This window comes from Eleutherodactylus coqui, chromosome 12 (assembly GCF_035609145.1).
Source record: "Eleutherodactylus coqui strain aEleCoq1 chromosome 12, aEleCoq1.hap1, whole genome shotgun sequence".
Taxonomy (NCBI): domain Eukaryota; kingdom Metazoa; phylum Chordata; class Amphibia; order Anura; family Eleutherodactylidae; genus Eleutherodactylus; species Eleutherodactylus coqui.
In genome coordinates this window covers 6822888-6847821 of record NC_089848.1, presented here as the reverse complement: position 1 = coordinate 6847821, position 24934 = coordinate 6822888, and the positions used below count along the sequence as shown (strand labels likewise).

Below are 24934 nucleotides of genomic sequence, written 5' to 3'. Positions count from 1 at the left end.
GAGCGATCACCTTGCGCTGCCAGCGGAGGATGCAGAAGACAAGCCAGGGTGTCCATGCTGAAAGACAACAATGAGCATGACGAAAACTGCACGATGTAAGTGCAGTTAAACACAACAATTATCGCTCAAAAGACAGCTTTTGAGCGATAATCGTTGTGTCTAAATGGGCCTTCAGGCATGTAATAGGTAGCGGTGGGGGGGGGGGGGGGTGTCGTTTCATTCCCCTGCAATCTCATGTGACATTTTTCATTTGTGAATATACTTGAGAGAAAAAATATTTAATAGATTTGGCTTCCTTTTGAATGACAGCTGGAAATTAATTATGTTTTGGTCACTATTTCGTAAGTGTCCTTCAACCTGCACCCCTATAATTCTGTCCAATTTTGTTAGTTAATAATAAGTCCAGAATGGCCCTCCCTCTAGTTGGCTACTGTACAAGTTGGGTAAGGTAGTTATTAATTGTTCTCAAGAACTAAACGCCCTTGTAAGATTCGAGTTTTTAATTTCCCCATATTAAATCCGGATAATTAAAGTCCCCCATAATAATTACTTAATTGCGGTTTGACACCTTTTCTATTTGTCTTAATAATAGGTTTTCAGTTTCTTCTGTTATTTTTGGTGGCCAATAGAAAACCCCTATCAGGATTTTGTTATTTTTCTGCCCCTGTATTTCTACCCACAGAGATTCCACATGTTCATCTTCTACACCTATATCTTCTCATAGCCTTGGCATTAAGTAGGATTTAACATACAGAGATATCCCTCCCCCTTTCTGGTTCCCACGGTCTCTTCTGAAGAGATTGTAACCCTGTAAATTCACCACCCAATCGCACTTATCATCTCAAGCCATGTTTCCGTTATTCCTACTATATCGTAATTTTCATCAGACATTCTCGCTTTGTGCTCACCCACTTTACTGATCAGTTTCTTGCATTCATTGCCATACCATTTATACAGTTGTTGTTATTCTTTATATTCATTATGCTACTTATGGTCCTATTAGCTGTTCTGTCAGTTCTAACTGTACTAACCGCACCCCTGCTCAACTCCCATTCCCATTACTTGGTCCCAGGTCACTGTCTACACTGTCTTCAACCCTATTGCTCTTGATGCCCTTTCCCCAGTCACTAGTTTAACCCCTTAGTGACCAAGCCTGTTTGCGCCTTAATGACCAGGCCAAGTTTTGCAAATCTGACATGTGTCATTTTAACATGGAAAAACACCAGAAAGGTTTTGCATATCCAAGCGATTCTGACATTGTTTTTTCGCCACATGTTGTACTTCATTTAGGCGGGAAAAAAAAGACCGATAGAATTTGTGTTTATTTATTAAAAGCGCCAAAATTGGGAAAATTTTGGAAAAATCGTCATTTTTTCACATTTCCAACTGCAATATCTCAAATATGTGCAAACATAATATAGAAATTTTTGCTAAGATATATATTTCCATCCGTTTATTTTGGGCGCACATTGGAAAAACTTTCGCTTTTTTTAACCATTTAGGAGACGTACAAATTTAACATTACTTTTCAGCATTTTGATTAACACTTTGTTTTCCTACACCAAGCCAAGATTGGAAAGGCTCATAGGAGTCAAAATGATAGATACCCCCACAAGTGACCCCATTTTAAAAACGACACCCCATAACGTATTCACTTGTCCCGTGCTCAGAAACATACCCAATGTGGCCCTAATATTACGTCTGTATACACAATGGGGCCCAAAATGAAAGGAGCAACCGGTGGCTTTCGGAACAGAAATTTTGCTTGAAGGAGATTTAGGCCCTATTGCACACTTGTAGAGCCATTGAGTGACCAAAACGATGGAGATCCCCCACAAGTGACCCAATTTTGAAAAGTAGACCCCTTAACGAATTTATCTAGGGGTACGATGACTTTTTTGACTTCACAGTTTTTGAATGAATCTAAGCCAAGCAGAAGGAAAAAATAATGATTTCATTTTTTTGGCAATTGTGTCAATTTAAAAACAGTTTTTTTGTACAGTGTACATAGGAATGAAGACGTTCACCCCAAAATGGATACCCCCGTTTGTCCCGTGTTCAGAAACATACCCATTGTGGCCCTAATCTACTTACAGGACACATGGCTAGGCCCATAATGGAGGGAATGCCCGCTGGATTTCAGGGTACAATTGAATAAATTCCAGGCCCCATTGCCCACTTATACGGAAAAAAATTTGACTTCCTAAAAATACTCCCCCCCCCCCCCCCCCCCACCATCCCCATTTTTTGGCATTCCCTAAATATTAGATAAAAGTAATAATACAAACTGCGTTTTATGTCCGAAGATCCGAAGACAGGGGTAATTACGGAGGCTGGTTGGGATGGGCACATGGGGCAAGTAAACCGGGTATCCTCTCTCGCTTTTTGGGGGGTATTTCGTGACCTCAGCGGTAGGGATGGGGTGTAGAAAGTGGCGCTGTGAGGCTTTGTAATCTTGCTGTGGTGCAGCGGTCTCACACAGAAGGCGCTCTACAAGCTGCTCCTGGAACTGCATGAAGGCAAGCGTTCCCAAGGCTTCTTGTAAATTACGGATTACAGGTAGCGATCTAAATAACGCCAGGCTCTCACGGCCGTATGCAGAATCCACTTGCGGAGGCCCGCAGCGGATTCCAGCTGTGACCCTATGTACGGCCACGTAATGTACTGCGCATAGCTGCCTACTCACGCAGGAGGTCATGCGCATTATACTGCTTTTTGTTTATATTTCCCGTGCCGTCGCTTAGAGATGACCCGGGTAGCCGCAGCCCGTTCACAATGTGCTGCGAGTGCACATGGGCTGCGAGTATATCCGCGGTCATAGAGCACAATGGGCTCTAGGTCGCTGATATCCGCGGTAAAATATAGCATGCCGTGTTCTGTTTCTGCGAGTGGATTACGTAATTCTGACCCGCTTATTGGGGGGAATTGTGTAATCCAATGCATGTGATTGATCCGTGGATTACCGCTGATCAAGCGCATGCAGAACCCGTAATTCCTCTCCGGTCATACATGACCGGCCTAATGTTATATCGCTAATTTATCACGTGACCGGGGACCGCTCAGCGAGGCCGCCGGTCACTGCTCCAAGCACTCAGCGACCGTTGGTCGCCGGGAGCAAGGAGATTTAAAATTTCCTGGGCTCCCCGGCTCCTGCGAATGTGTCCGGCATTTTGCCGGCGGGCGCATACCCAGTAGCCGGCAGGATCCATGGAGGATAATCGCATCTGGATCCAAATGCGGAAAAAAAACTTGCACTTTTTAAAGAACTTTTACATGATCGCCATTATGCATTGGATAACGGCGATCATGTGACCAGTAACCGCATACCGCGGCTCCCCGTGACATCTCCAGGCTCTTGGCTACCTTTGGTAGCCAGCAGCAGGGAGATTTTAAATTTCTTGGGCAATCTTTCACTTTTACGCATGTGTCCGCCATTATGCTGATGGGCGCATGCGCAGAAGCTGGGGTAAGGTCCATGGATCAACATCCCACCAGGGAACAAATCCGGGACCTTGGGTAAGTAATGTCATCCCCCATTACGGATACGATCCGTAAGGGGAGATAAAACTTTAACTTTTAAAACTTTTTTTTAACTTTTAACTTTTTTTTTTTTTTACTTTTTAACTTTATATGATCACCCTTATCCGATGGATAACGGTGATCATATGACTGGAAACTGCATACAGCGGTCTCCAGTCATATCTCCCTGCACTCGGCTATCTGTGACAGCCGGGTGCAGGGAGATTTTGAATTTGCCGGGCTCGCCGGCCTTCTGCGCATGCGCGCCACATCGGCGCATGCGCAGAAGCCAGCGGAGGGCCCAGACACCGTCCGGAGGACATGGAGGAAGGGGGGTGAGTATTTTCACCTTCCCTCATGGATCCGATCCATGAGGGGAGGTGAAACTTTTTTTTTTTTACTTTTTTTTTCACTTTTCCGCGATCGCCGTTATCCATTGGATAACGGCGATCGCGGTACCGGGGACCGCTCACCGCGGTCCCCGCTGACATCTCCTGCCTCCCGGCTAGCTACAGGAGCCGGGAGCCAGGAGACTTTAAATTTACCGGGCCGCCAGGCCTTCTGCGCATGCGGCTGACGTAATGCCGCCTGGCACGCATGCGCAGAACGCCGGCTTCGGGGCCCGGAGGACCAGGAGAGCGGGGAGCAGTGCGGCGGACAGGGGTGAGTAATTTCAGCTGCCCTGATTGATCGGATCCATCAGGGCAGCTGAACCTTTAACTTTTTTCAAACTTTTTTTAAACTTTTATGCGATCGGCCCTATCGATTGGATAGCGCCGATTGCATTGCCAGGTGGGAGTCCCTGCAGCCCGGGATGACAGCTCCATGCTGTCGGCTACCTGCGGGCACCGACAGCATGGAGCTGTCACATCCATAGCCCATGGGGCTTTATTCTCTATAGGACGCATGTTTTTACGTCCTCAGAAAATAAAGCCCACTTGGGCAGGACGTAAAAACACTATGGGCTGGTCGTTAAGGGGTTAAACACTCCTCCAACCTTCTAGCCATCTTCTCCCACAGCATGGCTGCGCCCTACCCATTGAGATACAGCCAGTCCCCATGGTAGAGGGGACAGCAAAGTCAGTCCAGTTCTCTAGGAAATAGATAATAGCTCTGTACTGACCCCTGATATATCTATACTATAGTTATTAGAGTGCCTGGATATAAATAGATGATGGGAGAGATCTGTGTACTGACCCCTGATTTAGCTATACATAGTTATTAGGTCGCCCCCTTGTTACAGTCCTGGGTGTAAATAGATGATGGGAAAGATCTCTGTAATGTCCCCTGATATATTTATACATTAAGTCATCCCTCAGCTGTCTTTTTTTCTAAACTAAATCATCCCAATTTTGATGACCTTTCTGGGTATTGTAGTCCGCCCATTCCATTTATTAGTTTAGTTGCTAGCCTTTGTACCTGCTCAAGCTCTGATATATCAATCGGGATTGAAACCTAGGACTTCCTGTTCCCAGACCGGCGGCTCTTCCTGTATAAAAGCCTGGCCCTGACATTCCTGCGTTGTGTGATTATTTTGCTCCACAGCGTTTGGTCTAGCTTCTCTTCTGCCTACTATTGCTACAAGACTTCCCGATACGGACTTCTGGCTTTCCTCCTGACTACGTTACCCACCTCACCCATTGTACTACAAATCGTGATTACTTGTTGCTGACCTCTGGTTTTCCATCTGACTACTCTTTCTGCCTCATCTATTTATATTGCAACTGAGACTTTGTGATAATAACTCCTGGCAATCCTGACTACTCGCTAGTGACCTGCATGGCTAGTACACCCTGACTCCTATGCAGCGTCAGTAAGACGTTACAATATCCTTCTTGATTAGCGGTGCCCAAAACTATCCACAATATTCCACGTGTGGTCTAACGAGTGACTTGTAAAGAGGAAGAACAATGTTCTCGCCATGAGCCGCTAGACATCTTTTGATGCACCCCACAATCCCATTTGCTTTGGCAGCTGCTGCCTGACACTGGTTGCACAAGTTAAGCTTACAGTTAACTAAAATCCTTTTCCATGTCAGTATTACCCAGTGGTTTCCCATTTAGTATGTAATGGGTACAATGGTTAATAGATGCCAAAAGCAACAGGCACATGACAATAGCAGAAACATCCGAATTAAAGAACAGGAGCAGTGTCCAAAAACCTTGAAATTTAGTACAGGAGTATGCAGTAAGACCAGGAACAAGGCAACATTAGATGCAAGCTTAGAAGCACCTAACAAGGAAGCAATCAGCCTAGAACACAGGACCAAGATAAGGAGGAACAGTAAGGAGAACAAACATGCATGTGGAATCCAATAAGAAGTTACAGAGGAGAAGAATGAATATGAAATACAAATCTATAACATAATATTACATAGTATATAAACCATGCAACCAGCAACATCTGAAAGTGCTCAAGAGCTACTCAGGCTTGGAGACAGTTGAATTCAACATATTGGCACAATGTATTAAGGTCACAAATGTTATTAAAGAATATAATTCTGCTGGATGGTTTTGAAGTGCGAGAAGTAATACTCTAAATTACAATAGTATAAGATTTTTTAGAGTCCTACCTGATATGGTACAATGCTTCCATGTGCTGTCCCCCAACGTTTTGCTTCAATCCCTCCATTAAGGAAGTTTGCAGCTACGTGAGTCAAACAAGCGACCTCCAACACAATAGAAAAACACTGCATGTTAAAAACTATTTACATCATGAAACTGAATTTATCACATGAACACAAATACATATTATTAGGCATGGTCGTGTTACCTAGGCACTATAGCAGCTTTATGTTCAGGGAGTTTAAAAGTTCCTCTCAAAGGAACTTACTGACACAATAGACTATTTATACACAGGACAATAGACAGATCCATTTATTAAAGGAAACAATAAAAAATAGAAGGAAGCGCCAGAGAAAAGATAGATCCCAGAAAAAATCAATAACGGATTTCTGATGTATCAAACCAGGTGTCTCACCTCAATGCAAACTTTCTGCAGTTCTGTATTCAAAATAATCCCCTTCTCAAAAGGGGAGAGCTGCTGGAAAATATTCAGGGGTCCATCAAAGGTGCCCCCATATATAATGTATATGTTTTTATGACTTGATAAGGGTACATTAAGTGCCGAAACGCGTTGTCAATATACCATTGTATGGTGGATTGTAAAGACCGACCTAATAAAGAAAAAAGGAGTAATTTCTCGGCTGAAGAACAAATCCTTGGTGGCTATATCAGATATATTGGAAATAGGAGGGGGGATATTGGACACCATAACCCCCTCCTTCAAAGTAAGTTTCCTCTTACTTGAGAATATACATATTGTGCCTTTTTAAGTGAGTTCTGTGAGCGCAGGAAATTTTTACTAAATGATTATTTCTTTACATTTATTAAAGGAAGTCAGCATATTTTTTTACAATATACTTTCACATGTGCAACTTAACAGGAACTCAAACAGTATCTTTATTTTTTACAACTCAGGTTCCCATCCTGAGAGATCACTCCAGAAAGGCTTCCCGTGTTTTTTGATAATTAGCTGTGGACCGTCCAATGAGCGGTTCACCTCTGGAAGCGGTCCGAGCTCTCTCCCTCTTCCACTATGCAATGCCCCATTACTTGCTGGTTGACATCTTCAGCTCTGGCCGCTGGTGACAAGGTGTATTCCACCTATGACGCATGTGTATGAGGTTATTCATGCCAGAGAGGGAGTTAAAGTGCATGTGCCAGATCCCTCAGTCCAGCGCAGGAATGCCTTGGGCGGTACGCATAACATCAATCAGCAAAGAAGGGCGCGTTTTGTAGTGGAAGAGGGGAGGGAAAAGCCCAGACTAGTTGCAGAAGTCAACCGCCAGTCTGCGGCTAATTAGTATACCGCCCTTCTGGGCTGATAAATCAGGATGGGAGCCTGAGTTGGAAAAAATAAAGGTGCTGTTTCATTCCCCATTAAGTTGCACAAAGTATATTGCGCTGATATGGAAAAAAGTATTTTGAGAGACTTCCTTTAGGCCGCCTGCAGACGAGCGGGTCGGATCCGGCAGCGAGAATTCCCGCCGCGGGACCCGACCCGAGAGCCTGCAGGGACGAGCGCGTACTCACCCGCGCCTGGCGGCCCCGACTCCTTCATGTGCCGGCTGCGGCGCAGCCGACGCATGCGCAGACCGGAGTCGGCGGCCGGGTGAGTGCGTGCCCCGCACAAAAATAGGACATGCCGCGGAGTGCGTATTGTAATGCACTCCTATGCAAACTTTCAGTGGCGGAAATCGTGTGCAGGCGGCCTTAATGTTTCTTAAGTAATAATTGTCTATTTGACCTCCATTATTAGGGCTGCTATTTGGAATATTGGTGCCTTTAATGGTCCTTTTTATATGGGTCAAATTCTCGGCCTAATATAACAAGATTGATCAACATGCATGTCAGTCGACACTTGTTTCATTTTCTATTTAAACGGGCCGAGAACAAGCTTATCAAGACGAACGATTGCTAATACGAGTGTTTGCATGTTCATTGGCTTATCAGTCTCTTTACATCGCCCAATTGTCGGGCGAACAAGTGTTCTGAAGAACGCTGAGCTCTAATAATTGGCCCATGTAAAAGGACCATAAGGCTGCATCTACATGTTCCACCCTCTGCTGTTCCTTCTTGTCTTGAAATGCCATGTAAATCACTGAAAAAAGCTCAGAGCCCGGAACAGAACCACCGGCTTTAATTAGCCAAAAGTTCAACTTTTATGCAAACTTCTGTTCCTTTCCATCATTTTTTGAAGGGCAGAGTAACGTCACTGACTACTCTAGATTGCTCTTCAAAAAGGAAAGAAACAAACGGAAACTATATCAAATGGAGACTAATATTTGCATCTTTGGTCTCTGTTTGCTCTGTCTGACTAAAGTTAGTGGTTCCTTTCCGGGCGCCACTGTGTAAATTTGATGGGCCTGTGGAATAGGAACTTGCAAGTTCAGCCTGGCAATTATCAGGGAATTGCAAGTCCAGGTGCACCCCCAGCAATTAGTGCTATTATACGTGTGTTTAAGGCACTCGTGTAATAGCACAATTATCCTGTAATTAGATATGCTGAGGAACTTAACCTCATTATCTGTATATGTACTACAAGAGTTATTTGAAAGGAAGAGAATTAAATGTAGCATTAGAGTTGTAATCTACCTCCCAAACAATACTACAACTATCTATTATACAAAAATGCTTGAGCAATATTGGTAACATATACTGATAATTTGCTAGTGATACCAATTGACCAGAATCTTTGAATGGTTCTACTGACACTTTGTTTTTGCTTCCCATCTGAAGCATATATCGAGAGTATTTTCCAATAAATACTGTCCACAGAAAGTGGCAACGTATGCCACTGTATACAGTCCCATATGTCGCCCATAGGCTCCCATTGTAAAACAAAAAGAATGTACTGCGTGATATACATTTTTAAATCATATTTATCTGTAAAAGAAGGTTTAGCAGACAACACTTTCCTATGCAGTGAAAAACAGGTATGATGATGTGTACAGGTCTGTTTAATCTATTCCTTCTTTTCTGGGAGTAAAGGACATGAATATCCAGTAACATCCCTGTATTCTTTCCGGCCATTTCTGAAGAAGGGGCTGCATCGCTGAAACGCGTTGTTTGTGCTGGCTATCATTTAATTAATAAAGAAGAATTTGAGTTAATCCCTTTTCTTTTATGTGCTTTACATTACAAGGGCTGTGTCCTCGGTCCATCATATTTCTCTTTTTTACAATTAAGCATCTCTATGCCCCGTTAGCTGTGGTGACGGTAAATGGAGTGGCAGCACCATACTAACTATACTACAAAAACCTATTCTGAATATTAGGAACACATCCTTAATAGGAGTCGCTCCACTCATCACTTCTATGCAAAGAGCACACTCTTTAGGCATGAGCTAGGTGAGTAGGGCTCTATGGAAATATTCAGGACATGCCTTGGGACTATTCCTACAACATTACCCCAAGCGTGGTTGAAACACTGTGAACAGAGCCTAAATAGGGTATCTGATCCTTTAACAATTCCAACACAGACTATTTTTTATGCTTTACTTTGCAAGTCTTTCAAGAATGGACAGGGGAAAAGGAGGATAAAAGGACAAAATAATAATATTGCTCGTCTTTAGGGCTCCTGCACATTGGTGATCGGGAAATCACTGCATTTTTTTTTTAACACAAATGTCAATAGAAGGTTCTAAAAACGCATCGCACAGAAATTGCAAAGCACAAACTTGCGATTTTTGTGCAATGCTTTTTTAACATTAGAAAGTCCTATTGACATACGCATTGAAAAAAAATGCAGCGATATTCCGGTCGCCAGTGTGCAGGAGCCCTTGGTCCAGGCTTGATGTGATGTACGAAGGAAGCATGTCAATCAAACATGGCAGCTGTTTATTGAACAGAAAGGACACCTCATGGCCATGGACATGCCCAGCAGATACTTGTATACAGTCTGTCATACTTGAAAACTTTGCTTCCTAACTTTCTATTTAGAGCATTTACTGTATATACTTGAGTATAAGCCTAGTTTTTCAGCATATTTTTATGTGCTGAAAAAGCGCCCTTCGGCTTATACTCGAGTCAGGCAAGGCTTAACAAAAACCCTCCATACTCACCTCCCAGCCGGCGTCTGTGTCTCTGGCGGCGGTGCGGCAGGCTGCTTGAATTCTCTCCGCTGTCATCCCCCACCGTCCTCTTTGCTCGGCTCTGTCATCTCCCGCCGTCAGCACTGTGTAAGTAAGAGCTGTAATTGGCTCAAGCGTCAGCCAATCACAGCCGGTGCTCGATCATTCACAGCCAAGCTGCTTTAGAATTCTTCCCGCTGTCATTTCCCTGCTCGGCTTTCAAATTCCCTGCCATCAGTGCTGTGTAAGTAAGCGCTGTGATTGGATCGAGCGCTCAATCCAATCACAGCGCTTACTTACACAGCACTGACAGAGCCAAGCAGAGAGGACGGTGGGGGATGATAGCAGGGAGAATTCAAGCAGCTTGTCGCACAGACACAGATGCCAGCTGGGAGGTGAGTATGGAGGTTTTTTTGTTTTTACTTGTATATACTCAAGTATAGCTCGGCTTATACTCGAGTCAATACGTTTTCCCAGTTTTTTGTGCTGAAACTTACTGTCTTGGCTTATACTCGGGTTGGCTAATACTCGAGTATATACGGTAATTAAAGCATTGGAATCTTTCGAATCTTCTCAATGCAATGAATATTACAAATTTGGTGCTTGGTGGGATCAAAATGGCACATATACTTTAAACCCCCGGACAAAACCCATACCAGCAAAAGTGTTACAATTTAGAATAAAAACCCTAAAGAATACATTTCAGAATTTATAAATATAGCTAGTATCTCTAATAAAGCTCTAAAAGCTGCAAGTTGAAAAAGCAACAGAAACATGGCTACATACATTTACGTATTACACAACCTTCTACATTCTATGGCCATAATGGCAGAAATATAGATAAAGCAGACAGAGAATATGTGGTAACCCGATTAACCAACACAATCAATAAAATCCTGAAAAGAATCAAATTAAAGGAGTAAAATATTTCCATGAAGATGACAGATGATGGCTTGAATTCAACAATTTATACTGCACAGATTCTGTATTAATATAAAAGGATGAGCAGTCTCCTCCAATTCTGGCCCAAATCAACTAATGTCTGATCAGGAAATTAAAGATAAAATGTCAAGTGGCCAGACAGTAAAAACAGACATAGGATTCCAATACCAGAAAACAGACTAAAGGCAATTTAATGCAAAATACTAAGCGATTCATCCAATATGCAACGCATTAGAAAAATGAGTATATAATTTATAGCAACTTGCTGAGTCACTGGAAAGTAATAAAAACATCCACATCTAGTCATGGAATCCTAGAATGGTAGAGTTGGAAGGGACCTCCAGGGTCATCGGGTCCAACCCCCTGCTCAGTGCAGGATTCACTAAATCATCCCAGGCAGATGTCTGTCCAGTCTCTGTTTGAACACTTCCATTGAAGGAGAACTCACCACCTCCCGTGGTAACCTGTTCCACTCATTGATCACCCTCACTGGCTAATATCTAATCTGTGTCTCCTCCCTTTCAGTTTTATCCTATTACTTCTAGTCTTTTCTTGTGCAGATGAGAATAGGGCTGATCCCTCTGCACTGTGACAGCCCTTCAGATATTTGTAGACCGGTACTAAGTCTCTTCTCAGCCTTCTTTTTTGCAAACTACAAAATACTGCCTTTGGCCGCCTGCAGACGGCCGGGTCGGATCCGGCTGCGAGAATTCTTGCAGCGAGACCCGTCCCGCGCCCCTGCAGGGACGAGCACATACTCACCTGTTTCCGCGGCTCCGGCTGCTTGATGTGGTGGCTTTCAGGCAGGAGGTGCATGTGCAGACCGGAGCCGCTGGCCGTGGAGTGAGATTTTTGTGCAGGGCACATGCCGTGATTTGTTTGTCGCACGAGATTTCGCGCGGACAAATCGCGTCCGTCTGCCTAGGATTGCATTTGCTAACGCAATCCTATGGCAGCTTCCACGGGCGGAAATTCTGCAGGAAATCCCGCTGCGGAATTTCCGCCCATGTGCAGGAGGCCTTTGTCTTAGTTTGTGCCCTCCTCCCATTCATCCTAAGCAGTTTTTATTAGTGCAAAGTAAATCTAGTTCTTATCTAACTTTAGTACCTATAATAAGCCGAGGCTCAAGAGAGACATGAGTCTCCTGTTGTACAAATATAATATGGAATCTTACGCTTTAGTAAAACCTTACCAAACTCTTATAAATCACAGACACCAATATTGGATAAATAAGGCCGCAGTGTTTATTAACGGGGTTACCAACATTGGGGAGAGATGTAACCAATAATAACCAGAACATTTCCAGCAAACTCTGTATTACCGACACGATTTTATTAACCAATCAATAACCATAACACTTCATGTAAACTCTGTCTTACAGACACGAGTTTACCACCACCAAACTCCCCAAGTTTACCTGCCCACCCGCCTAATGCGGGCGACAATCCCCCACCAGGCCATGACATCCACTGATGACATTCCCCCCCAACAAACCGCAGCCTCCTCAATCATCTACACAACTCCATAATAAAAATATCCAACGCAATCTCTGACAAGTATACTATATCATTCCTATGGAAGCCTGGAACAAAACCTTCCAAATCAGCATGTCTAAAAAGAAAACATCCACTCCTGGCATGGAGCTCTCTACCACCGGGTTAACCCTTCTCGGAATTCTCTCACTAGACCTCGGCAATGATCATAATAATCGAGGAACAATATCTGAAAAAACTATCACTGTATCTGGAACCTTGTTTTAATGTTCCACTTCTCCCTTTCAATATCCCATGACATATCAATGTGTTCTCTTTTCCTATGTCATTAACCCCTAAGTGTAAAATTAAAACATCTGGACAGGGCCCACGTGACTCTCTAAGCCCACGTGACTCTCTAAGCCCACGAGACCCTCTATACATCAGTTCAGCCATTAATCTATTCCACCTCTACTACCGCACCAAAAATTTCAAACTCTGACCTGAACAATCCCAAATTTTTGACATAACAGCGATCTGCTGCCGTTCTCCAAGCCCAGTGAACAAAGGAGTGTCCAACAATCCACACAATACTTTTCTTAATTCCTAGAATGAAAAAAGAATTAGTGCACCATATTATTTGGGCGTTTGTACAACTTAAAACGAGATGATCCCCATGTGTCTACTTTTTCTTCAATAAAACCACACCTGTAAAGAATTTTAAGCACCATTCTACATTAAAAGCGACATAATGACTTTCCATCTTCCCTGTCTCCCCGAAAACAAAAACAGGGTCTTCTACTAATTTTTGCTCCATAAGATTTTCCTTTCGCCATGTATAGCTGCCTGGACACTATTTACAGTAACTGTAACCAGGGCTTAATTTTGGAGTAGGGCTTATAGTTTAAGCATCCTCAAAAATCCTGAAAAATCCTGCTAGGGCTTATTTCTGGGTAGATTTTATTTCCAGAGAAACAGGGTAAGTGGATCAACAAAGAACCTGGTGCTTGCGGGCATAGACACATAAAAGCCCGCAAATTCCTAACCGGGCATATATTCTCATGAAAATGAGCAAACAAGCGAAACCACACCCCTTTACCCATTTTGTCTTTTTTTGTCATTCTTATAAAGCTACCATGGTTTGACACATTCTTAAAGCCCCAAAGTCACATCTAAACAGCTGTACCTCATATACTACTCTACACACCTCAGGCAATACTCTTACCAACTTCCCTAGTAAGCTAAATGTGATAGCAGAGCGTTGATCAGCGGCGTACACTACTGCCTTACAGCCCCTGATCAATCGCTCTACCTGAAAAACAGAATTAATAGGTACCAGATTATGCCATCTTGAAAGAAAGCCATACCCGACAATATCTTCTAAACTGAGCTCTATGAGCGCTGCATCCTAAATTTTGGACTCTTCTTCCCTGAATTGCTGCATCAGCAAACAAAACTATGAAATAACAGCCGCATTAATCTCACACTGAGCATCTCTAACCCTCAATAAGAGGTTATATGTTAGATATAATCTGACTACGAACTAACTCCTGCCGACCGGCTCTGACCAACAATCACTCCATAACCATTATACACTGATGTCAGCACCTAATGATAACTCATCCACTTCCACAAACTGCGATCACCAAGCTGACTGGCCATTAAAGTCTGTCACAGATACCAACCACACCACTAAATCCTGCTTTACATCTGCGCATGCGATGTATGAGACTTCAAACCGCACATCACCACACATGACCTGCGGGAATAACTGCGACCAATAATAATCACCGGTGAAGCCAAACAGGACCGATCTGCTAACCGCCGCAACTCCCTCCATGTAATCTTCCCTTTTACGTAATGTCTGACTAATTAAACCCATAACTATACACCCCTGACATTGGCAATTAGAAAAACCATCACAATGCTATCAATTGAATACCTAAAAACTCCAACCAAGTACATGGCCATACCATTTTTCCCATTCGCCAGCGGCACCCCAACATCCTCCATCCTGACCACATGCCCTCTAAGACTTGTGCACCCCTCGTTACCCTAATACCCCATAAACAAAAATCATCTAAGTATTACACCAACATCAGGAAATTCCTTCCTCTCACTTACTCTAAAAATGAGGATAGTTCTAAATAATAGTAGGATGCCTTAGATCTAGGGATGAGCGAGTATATTAGCTAAGGCACTACTCGCTCGAGTAATGTGCCTTAGCCGAGTATCTCCCCGCTCGTCCCGAAAGATTCGGGTGCCACCGCGGGGCGGGGAGCTGCAGGGGAGAGCAGGGAGGAACGGAGGGGAGATCTCTCTCTCCCTCTCTCCCGCCCGCTCTGCCCCGCTCCCCGCCGCAACTCACCTGTCAGCTGCGGCGGTCCCCGAATCTTTATGGACGGCTAAGGCACATTACTCGAGCGAGTAGTGCCTTAGCGAGTATACTCGCTCATCTCTACTTAGATCCCATCGGTAACGCCAAACCGGAAACCCAAAGAATTAAAACCCCAACCAAGAAGTTATCCGAATACTGCATCACATGACCGAAGTGCCATAATAAAGCCAATGTAGTCACATGATGCATATCTTAATGGCAGCAGCTCAGGAGCGCCTCAACATTCAGAGACAACTGCTTGGTGTAAGAGAGGAGAGGACTCCTTCTTTGGTATCACCCTTAACCCCTTCCCACTCCAGGACATAAATGTACGTCGGGGTATGTATGCAGAGAGGTCGCAGGGCGACCTCTCTGCATACAGCACGGGCGTCAGCTGTTTACTACAGCTGACACCCGCAGGCAATAGCCGCGATTGGCCGTTCGCGGATATTAACCCTTTAAATGCCGCTGTCAATCCTGACAACGGCATTTAAATCCCCCGAACACTGCTCGGAGGTCCCGCACGGCCCCACGCGGTGAGATCGGGGGAGCCGTGCAGGTGTCATGGCAGTCGGGGGCCTTTTGAAAGGCCCCAGGGCTGCCGTAGCATACTGCCTATCAAATGGCAGTATAACGTAATGCTACAGCATTATGTCATACTGCAGGAGCGATCAAAGCATCGCTGGTTGTAGTCCTCCATGGGGACTTTAAAGTAAAGTTGAAAAAAAAATAAATCTATAAAGTTTTATTAATTGTTAAAAAAAAAAGTTACAAAAGTTTGAATCACCCCGCTTTTTCCATATCGATTATTAAAAAATCTAAATCATAAAATAAAAATACATGTTTGGAATTGCCGCGTCCGTAAAAGTCCGATCTGTCAAAGTAGTGCATTATTTTTCCCGCACGGTTAATGTCGTCCGAAAAAAAAAATAAGGAACGACTGAAATGCACTTTTTTAGTCACCCTGTGTCCCAGAAAAAAAACGCAATAAAAAGCAATTAAAAAGTCATATATAATATTCCAAATTCCTACTATCAGAAACTACAGGACATCTCGTAAAAAATGAGCCCTCACTCAACTACGTCGACGGAAAAATAAAAAAGTTATTGCACAAAATGACCGCAGAAAATAATTGAAAAAAATTAAATATCTTTGGAAAAAAAAAGGGTAGTATAGTAAAAAAAAAAATTATACAAGTTTGGTATCGTAGTAATTGTACTGACCCATAGAATAAAGTTATGTTTTGTTTTAGTTTGTGCGACGTAAAAAACAAGACGCACTGAAAGATGGCGGAATGTGGTTTTTTTTTTTCATTTTACTCCACTTATAATTTTTTCAAAGTTTTTCAGTACATTATAGGGTACTCGTCACGTAAAAAGGAAGCCCTCATACAGCGACGTCGATAGATAAATAAAGGAGTTATGATTTTTTTAAAGGGCGGAGGAAAAACGAAAATGGGGGGGGAAGGGCTGTGTCATAGGGGTTAAAGGGGACAACCTCAAATTGAAAAAAGGGGGGTATCAAAATGACAGGCAACTCTGCCCTTATCTATGTTCTTAGCAATTTACCTGCATCAGGATCAGAAATAACTAAAGATTAACTTATTAACCCCTTCACATCTGAGTCCCTTTAACTCCTGCACAAATAAACCGCACAGGGAGCCTTCTTTAACCCCTTAAAGAAGTGACACAACGATTTTTGGGATTTTTTAATCTCCATTTTTCAAAAGCCATAACTTTTTTATTTTTCCGTCGACGCGGACGTATAAGGGCTTGTTTTTTGCGTGGCGAACTGTAGTTTTTATTGGTACCATTGTTGGGTACATTATGTTTTTTATGATCGTAGGGAGAGAAAACGCATCGATTCTGCCATAGATTTTTCGTTTTTTGTTTTTTTTTTAAACGTTAATTATACAGCATAAATGACACTACATTTTTTTCTGCGGGACGGTACGGTTACAACGATACTAAAATTCTTATTTTTTTTTAGGTTTTTCAACTTTTCCACAATAAAAACGCTTTTTTTGGAAATTATTATTTTTTCTAGACTCACTGCATTCAAAGTCCTATATCTTTTTTATTTTTCCATGTACGGAGATCTATGAGGGCTTACTTTTTGCGAGATGAGCTATAGTTTTCATTGGTACCATTTTGGGGTACACGTTTTTTAAAATCACTTTTATTGCATTTTTTGGGAGGCAAAATGCTAAAAATTAGCATTTTGCCTCAGTTTTTTAGCATTTTTTAAACGCTTTTTGCCGTGCAGGACAATAAGCGCGTTCAATTTATTGCACATGTCGTTACGGATGTGTCAATACCAAATATGTGGGATTTTTAATTTTTTTAATGCATATTTTAAAAAAAGCTTAAAAAAAGGGTTTTTTTTCCATTTTTAGTTTTTTTGTTTTTTTTTAAATTCTTTATTTATGAATTTTACATTTTTCCAAAACAACAAGTTAAATCACTGTTAGGTAATGGAAAGAAAATGACAACCTGCAACCTAACCAGTGGTGCAGAATTCCCCAACTGGATTATGGCAAAGTACTAAACATTAAAGCATGTACAATAAACCCCTGGAGGTGGCTCTGTTCAGGTACTACCTATGGTATTGCAAATGTGAACTGCTATTATGCTTGGTCCTGGATTTTGCAACCCCTGTAAAGAGGTAAGAGGACCCTCATTAAAGGTCAGTCCCCGACCCATGCCTCCCCACCCTTCTACCTAAACCCAACCCACCCCATGTACCCTCTATATTCCTCTATTATCGTGATAGTGACGGAGAACCTCCTAATTTTAAACAGCTGACTGTGGTGTAACATTAGGACGGCGTAAGATGGAAAAACAAACCATAGGAAAGGAAGACGAAAGGGGGGAAAAAAAAAAAAAGGGGGGGGGATCAAAATCTAAAAGAGGAATGGAATAGAAGGGAGAAAGAGTACATCGTAAAGCATAGTCTTGCATTTGTCCCAATATTATTTGGCAGGAGCTTGGCGTACTGCAGCGTCCCTTTCTGAACTGTACTAAGGGCGTAATTCTGCTCTTTAGCGCTCTTATGAGTTATATATGTTACGAAATTCCAAGGAATCCTGAAATTCGATCCAATAAAACCAGGTTTTCTGAAACTTATCTTGTGTACCTTTTACTGAAGCTGTCAAATCCTCCATCTCCATTATCTCTTTAACCATTCTAAACCACATCTTAATTGAGGGAGACACATTCTGCCGCCATAGCCTAGGAATACATGCTCTTGATGCGTTTACCAGATGGCGTACCACAGACTTTTTATATGTGGACTTTGGAGGTGATCCGCCATACTTCAGACCAGAAACTGGCCAACATTGGGCATTCCCAAAATATGTGTAGCATTTTACCTTGTTCTCCTCCACACCTCCAACACTCAGGGGAAACGGAAGGGAACATCACATGTAAGCGGTAGGGCACCCTGTACCAGCGCGTAAGGATCTTGAAACCTGATTCCTGGACTTTGCTCGATATAGATGATTTATGTGTGAATGTATAAATCCTATGTCTCTGCTCTTCTGTGAGTGTAATCGACAGTTCTCTTTCCCAGTTCTGTATGTAAGAGGGGGCTATCGAGTCAGGCTCGACATTCAATAGATTATAGATATGTGAAAGCGTATGTCTAGATGGGTCTTTCCCCAGACATAACTGTTCAAATTAGGTCTTTGGGCGGGTGAAACCTCGGGGTTGGGGAAGGGATGTAAGGAAGTGTTGAAGAATTTGCCACGTTGAAAGGGTGGCTGGAACCATGACATTGGCTAGGGATTCGACTGAGAGCCAATTTTCCTCTTGTATAAAATCAATAGCCCTGAATCAATAGCCCGTTCTCTAATCCAGGTGGAAAGGAGAGGTTTCCCAAAATTGGGAATAGTGGAGAGGGGGCCGGTGAGAAATCCTTTCTCTGAAAGACCCCAAGAGTGGTCTTTATAGTGGGGCCAATTGTGGGGTGATCTTTGATCTCCAGGGGCAAGTCATCTTGTAGCCAGGGTAGCGCTATTAAGGGCACGGATGAGGCTCCCCCCTCCACAGACACCCATTGCTTGGTATCCCCGTGTCTGTGCCAATCCACCACCCTCTGTAATTTGGAGGCTTGGTGATATGCCTTTATGTCTGGAAGACCCAGACCCCCCTCCATTTTAGGTCTTACCAATGTGGCCCGAGCTATTCGGGTGGGTTTATCTGCCCAGATAAATTTGTTCATTAGGGAATTCAGGTGTCTAAAAAATGTTGATGGTATATGGACTGGAAGGGCCTGAAAAAGATAAAGCAGTCTTGGTAGAATGTTCATTTTAAAAATTGAACATCTACCAAACCACGAAAATAACCCGTTCTTGCAGGCGTTCAGGTCAGTTTTAATCTTACCTAATAACCCTGGATAATTAGCTAAGTAAAGATCCTTCGTGTCTGTGGTTAGGTGTATACCCAGGTATTTTATGTGTTCTTTGACCCAACGAAATGAGAAGGACTCTTTCAGGTGTGCTACTAATGATTGAGGTAGGGAAATATTTAGTACAGCCGATTTTTGGTAATTTATTTTGAAGTTGGACAATTGGGCATAGCTTCTAAGTTGGGTTATTACGTTGGGCAGTGAGACACGTGGCGCTGATAGAAAGAACAATAAATGATCTGCATACGCCGCCACCTTGTGCACGGCCCCTCCCGTCTGTATCCCCGATATGTTAGGGTTGGCGCGGACATGCCCTAGAAAGGGTTCCAGGCAAAGGACAAAAAGAAGGGGCGAGAGCGGGCAGCCTTGTCTCGTTCCATTTGAAATATCAAATGACGAAAAGATATGACCGTTGGTCCCCACCGAGGCTGATGGAGATGTGTAGAGGCTTGAAACTCATAGCATCATATGTGACCCCAGGCCAATGTGTCGCAGGGTTTCCTGCATAAACTCCCAGTCCACTCTGTCAAATGCTTTATTAGCATCTGTGGAGAGTAGACATAGTGGGAGGGACATTTTTTAGCTATGTGGATGAGGTTAATAGCTCTAATGGTATTGTCTCTTGCTTCTCTCAGAGGGATAAAGCCTAGCTGATCCCTGTGTATTATCTGTTGGAGTAAGGGGGATAATCTGCTAGCTAATATCTTAGTAAATATTTGAGATCTACATTCAATAGAGATATTGGACGGTAATTTTGACAAACGGTTGGGTCTTTTCCTTCTTTTGGTATGACTGTGATGTGTGCTTTCAGTGTGTCCTTTGGGAGGGGATTACCGGATGCCACAGAGTTGTATGCCTGTAGGAAATGTGGGGAAATGATATCCGAAAAGGTCTTGTAATATGTGAGGGGGAACCCATCTGGCCCTGGAGCTTTCCCAGTTTGTGAATCCCTTATTGCGAGAGCCAATTCCTCCTGTGTGATCGGCGCTTCTATTGACCTGACTGCCTCTAGGGAGAGACGGCCCACACCCGATTCTTGGATATAGGCCTGTATGGTGGCTCTCCTTAAGGCTCGCCCTTCCTCTGACAAGTTAGGTGACAAGTTATACAGGGATTGGTAATAGTCCCTGAATATTTCTGATATCTCCTGGGGTAGGTGATGAAAAAGACCCGGCGGGATAGCAATGCGTGGAATATATGATCGAGTTCTTTCCTTCCTCAAGGCTTTAGCAAGTGTGCGACTAGGTTTGTTACCATATTCATAATAATGTCTTCTACATTTTGTAAGTACCGCCTTAGCCTGTGACAGGAGAAGAGAACGAACCCGTGTCCTCAGTTGAGCTAGCTCAGCCCCTACTGCACCATCTAGGGTGACCTTGTGTTTTGTCTCCAGTGTCTGTATTTTCCCCAAGAGGTCTTTTAGTAGCACATTCCTTTCTTTTTTATTACGAGAATCTATTTTAATGAGGCAGCCCCATATAACACACTTATGAGCCTCCCACACAGATAGTGGGTTAGAATCAGGTAGCGCATTATTGATGAAATAATCCTGTAATGCTTTTTGAATCTCTGCCTTTGTGAGGGGGTTCTGGATAAGAGACTCATTAAGTCTCCAATTCCATGTCCTGTTAAGATGTTGAGGGGAATGATAGAGACAAGGTGACCATGGCATGATCTGAGAAAGATATATTGTCGATACTTGCCGCTGAGAGAAGGGGTAAGCTTGAATGTTGGAGCAGGAAATAATCTATCCTAGAATAAGAGTTGTGGGGAGATGAGAAAAAAGTGTAATCTTTGGTGGACGTATGCAAGATTCGCCATACATCAACCAACTGGTGTTCATGTAGTGTGTTCCGAAATCTTTGATGCGTGGAAGCTGGCAAACTACTAGTCCCCTTTGATGAGTCTATTACTGGGTCCAGAGGGATGTTCCAGTCCCCACCTAACACTAGGGTGCCCTCTCTGAACTCATCCAGCTCCTCCAGGGTACCCTAAAGGAAGGCAACCTGGCCGGAGTTGGGTAAGTAAAGGGAAGCCAATGTGACCAGTGTGCCCGCAAGTTTACCTTTGATGAACAAGTATCTCCCCGCTCCATCCAGCCGCGTCTCAAGGTGTTCCCAGGCGATTGAGTTCGCGATCAGGATGGAAACCCCTTTTGTTTTGGAGTCCGGGCATGCGCTATGGTAGCCATCTGGGAAACGGGCGCCAGTGAGTCTAGGTATAGAGTCAAGCCGGAAATGAGTCTCTTGTATGAAGGCGACTTGTGCCCTTCTCTGCCATAAGAGCCGAAGGAGAGAGGATCTCTTTTCAGGAACGTTCAATCCTCGAGCATTGAGGGAGACAAATACAATGTTATTTTTATGCGATGACATCTCTTCCTTAAATAATATAGGAAAGGGAGAAAGAAAGAGAATAAATAAATAAAATAAGTAAAACAAAGTCAAAGAAGTAATTGGATAACCCTGCCAGGGAAGAACGGATTGGTGATAAGAGAGAGGAGAGGGTAAAAAAGAAAAAGGATATAGGGCGGTTGTGGAAAATAGGGGTCCGCCTTTAAAGTCTCTACACTAATCTTAAACCCTTACTAAATTTCTATACAAAGAAAAATCTAATGTCTTGGATCCTGTTCCTTCGGAGCCCGCTGGGGGGAAAGACAGGGCCCAAGACTCCCTAAATGGGGTGCTGTGGAACAGCAAGGCGCCTGGAGCGCTTATCACTACTCCTAACGGTTGGCTATATAGTTCCGGATCTAGCCTTTAGATCTAGGTGTTGTTTTAACCCGTACTCCGGACTACCACCCCTGAAATGTTGAGGACCCTCTGTCTAAAGCTTCCCTGTTTGGTGCCTCATATCCCAATTGATAAAGATGCCTCACATGGTAACTGTGGGTACCCAATTAATAGGTATGGAGAACAGCATGCAGAGTTCACTTGCTCCCCTTCAGCCCCCAAGGCGGATGTGTGAGTCTTGTGTGCTGTATGAAATAGTGAGGCGTTTACAGTCCCACTTCAACCTGCTCATTTTCCGTTCTTTTCTGTCCTCATTTTCAAATAAGCTTTTATGAGCCAACCTTGCATTGATGCCGGGGTGAAAGCAGGACTGATTCTTTCAGGGGTTCCCCTTGGAGGATGTCTGGCAAGGTAGTCGACCTCCACTTGATTATTGGCAAGTGGGAAGACTTGCGATACAGTCCAATCAGGTATTGGGACGGCTTCCACTCCCAAGAAATGAAAGGCTCCTTCTAGATCAGCATGTGAGCGGACTGCGTATGTGCGTCCACGCTTTTTTAGGATAATATGGAACGGGTGCCCCCATCTGTATGTCGCATCTGCTGCTCTGGCTGCCTCCAGGAGGGGGCGCACAACTTTGCGCATATGGAGGGTTAATTTGGAGACATCTGGTAAGATTGAGATTTGGGAGCCTCTAAATGGTACTGCCCCCCTTTCCCATGCTCTGCACAAAATCTCCTCCTTTTGTCTGTAGAAATGTACTCTACATATGACATCCCTCGGGTAATTAAGATTCCTGTTTCTTGGGCCCATTAGCCGATGTACCCTGTCAAGCTCTATGTCTCTATCCTCTGGTCTGTTCAGCACTTTGTTGGAGATGGCAACAACGCAGTTGTAGAGCGCTTCTGGGGGGACATCCTCCGGTATACCCCTTAACTTCAGGTTGTTGCGCCGACCCGTTTTCTACGTCGTCTAGGTGTAGAGTCAGGTGGCTTAGCTGAGCGTGCTGGGAGTCCACTGTCTGAGATAGTTGCTGTAGTTCAGAGGTAGACTTGGAGGCATTTTGTTCTAACTTCAGAATCCGTTCTGATAGCGATTGGACTTTCTGGGACACGGCTTGGATGGCTAATGTGTGTTTTTCTTCTATCCGCCTGAGCTGTGCTTCCAGGTCATCTTTTGTGGGCAGCGCGCTCACCATCCTCCATAACTCCTGCAATGTATAAGAAATATCTGTCGAGCAGGAGAGGGGTGTATCTGCCCCTTCTCTTGGAGCACCTTGACTGCATGGGGCTGCCCCTGCGAAGGGATTATGAGAAGCCCGTGTCCCCGAGGTGGGAGCCCCCAAAATAGAGTCGGCAAAGCTGGGGCTACCCTCCATTTGACCTGTGCCTGATGCATGGTCTTCAGCACAAGGTGGCTCCCTGCTTCTCCTCTGTGCCTCAGGTGTCAGGTTGGGGGAGGGGGTGCTCACACACTGACTTCTTGCCTCCAGTCCATCCAGAAAGGGGGAAGGAGCAGAGCCCTGTATCCCTCTCTCCCCTTGCACTATATCTCTGTAGCCACTGCCTTCTGTTCTCAGGGACCTGTCCTCTTTACCTGAGGGGTAAGACTCTCTTCCCTTCCGTTGTTCTTCTCCCTTCCAGCTGGCAGTGAAGGGGTTTCTGGACTGTCCTGATGGCTGCTGCCTGTATGCCTGTGCAGGGGGGCTCTCACGCTGGGCAGAGCTGTCTCTTGGGTGTAGAGTTTCACTCACCCCCTCCTGATGGTCCCGCGCTGGCTGTGCCTCCACGTGCTGTGCAGCGTTCAGCTTCTGCCTCTCTGCAGTCCTCCTCCCTCCAAGGTCCTTATCAGTGTTCTCTGCGGGGAGACATTGACAGCTGATTCTGTCTCTTCTGGCTTGCGAGCGGCCACGTGTTCTGCCGGCTCCATTACATGCAGTGGCCGGCGTGCAGAGGCTGTAGCCGCACTCTACATATAGCGACTCAGCGGTGTTTCAGGTGCTGCCACTGCCGACCCTTTCTTCTTGTTGCCTCTGGCCATGCTTTTAAGCTTTAATAACGGTCCCGGGGTATGGTGACCAGGCTGTAAGGTAATGTGGGTCCGGAGCTCTTCCTTCTAGCACCTGCTGCCCACCATGCCGAAGCCACGCCCCTGGGAAATTATTATTTTTCTTTGCCCATTTTTAGTTTTTGTACTTTATTTTGCTTTTTTTTTTTTTTTTTAAACACAATCTGTGTTTCTCTGCGGAACTTTTACTGCAGCACTGAAGATCGCTAAGATAAGGCATGGCAGGGCTTCTCTCCTGCCATGCCTTATCGCTTACTATAGCGCGCTCCCTCTGTAAATCCTTTTCCTGCCGAGAAGATCTCTGCGGCGAGAGCACGCCGGAGCGGGACAGAAGAGGGCAGACAGCGCAAGCGCGTCTAATCCAGGCAGAAGAAGGCTTCGGTTGGCACCATGGAGACGGGGACGCCAACACCGGAGGGGGTAAGTGTATAACTTCTGTATGGCCAATATTTAATGCACGATGTATATTACAAAGTGCATTAATATGGCCATACAGAAGTGCTTTACCCCACTTGCTGCCACGGGACAACCCCTTTAACCCCTTAATGACATGGCCTATTTTGAGCTTAAGGACCAAGCCTTATTTTTCAAATCTGACATCTGTCACTTTCTGTGCTAATAACTTTTGAATGCTTTTACTTATCAAGGTGATTCTGAGATTGTTTTTTCGTGACATATTGTACTTTATGTTAGTGTAAAAATTTCATCAATAAATTTTGTCCTTATTAGGAAAAAAAATCCAAATTTACTGAAAATTTGGAAAAATTGACAATTTTCAAACTTTGAAT

General features: G+C 44.0%; 1 protein-coding gene across 4 annotated transcripts in view; it reads right to left on the bottom strand.

The window, feature by feature from the left end:
* SUGCT (succinyl-CoA:glutarate-CoA transferase) overlaps nt 1-24934 on the bottom strand; it is a 992617-nt gene that overhangs the window by 835859 nt on the left and 131824 nt on the right. For all 4 annotated transcript variants that reach the window (XM_066584998.1, XM_066585000.1, XM_066585001.1 and 1 more), the window contains exon 9: nt 6092-6187. In XM_066584998.1, the coding sequence (XP_066441095.1) occupies nt 6092-6187 (96 nt within the window). The remainder of the gene's footprint in view (nt 1-6091; nt 6188-24934) is intronic.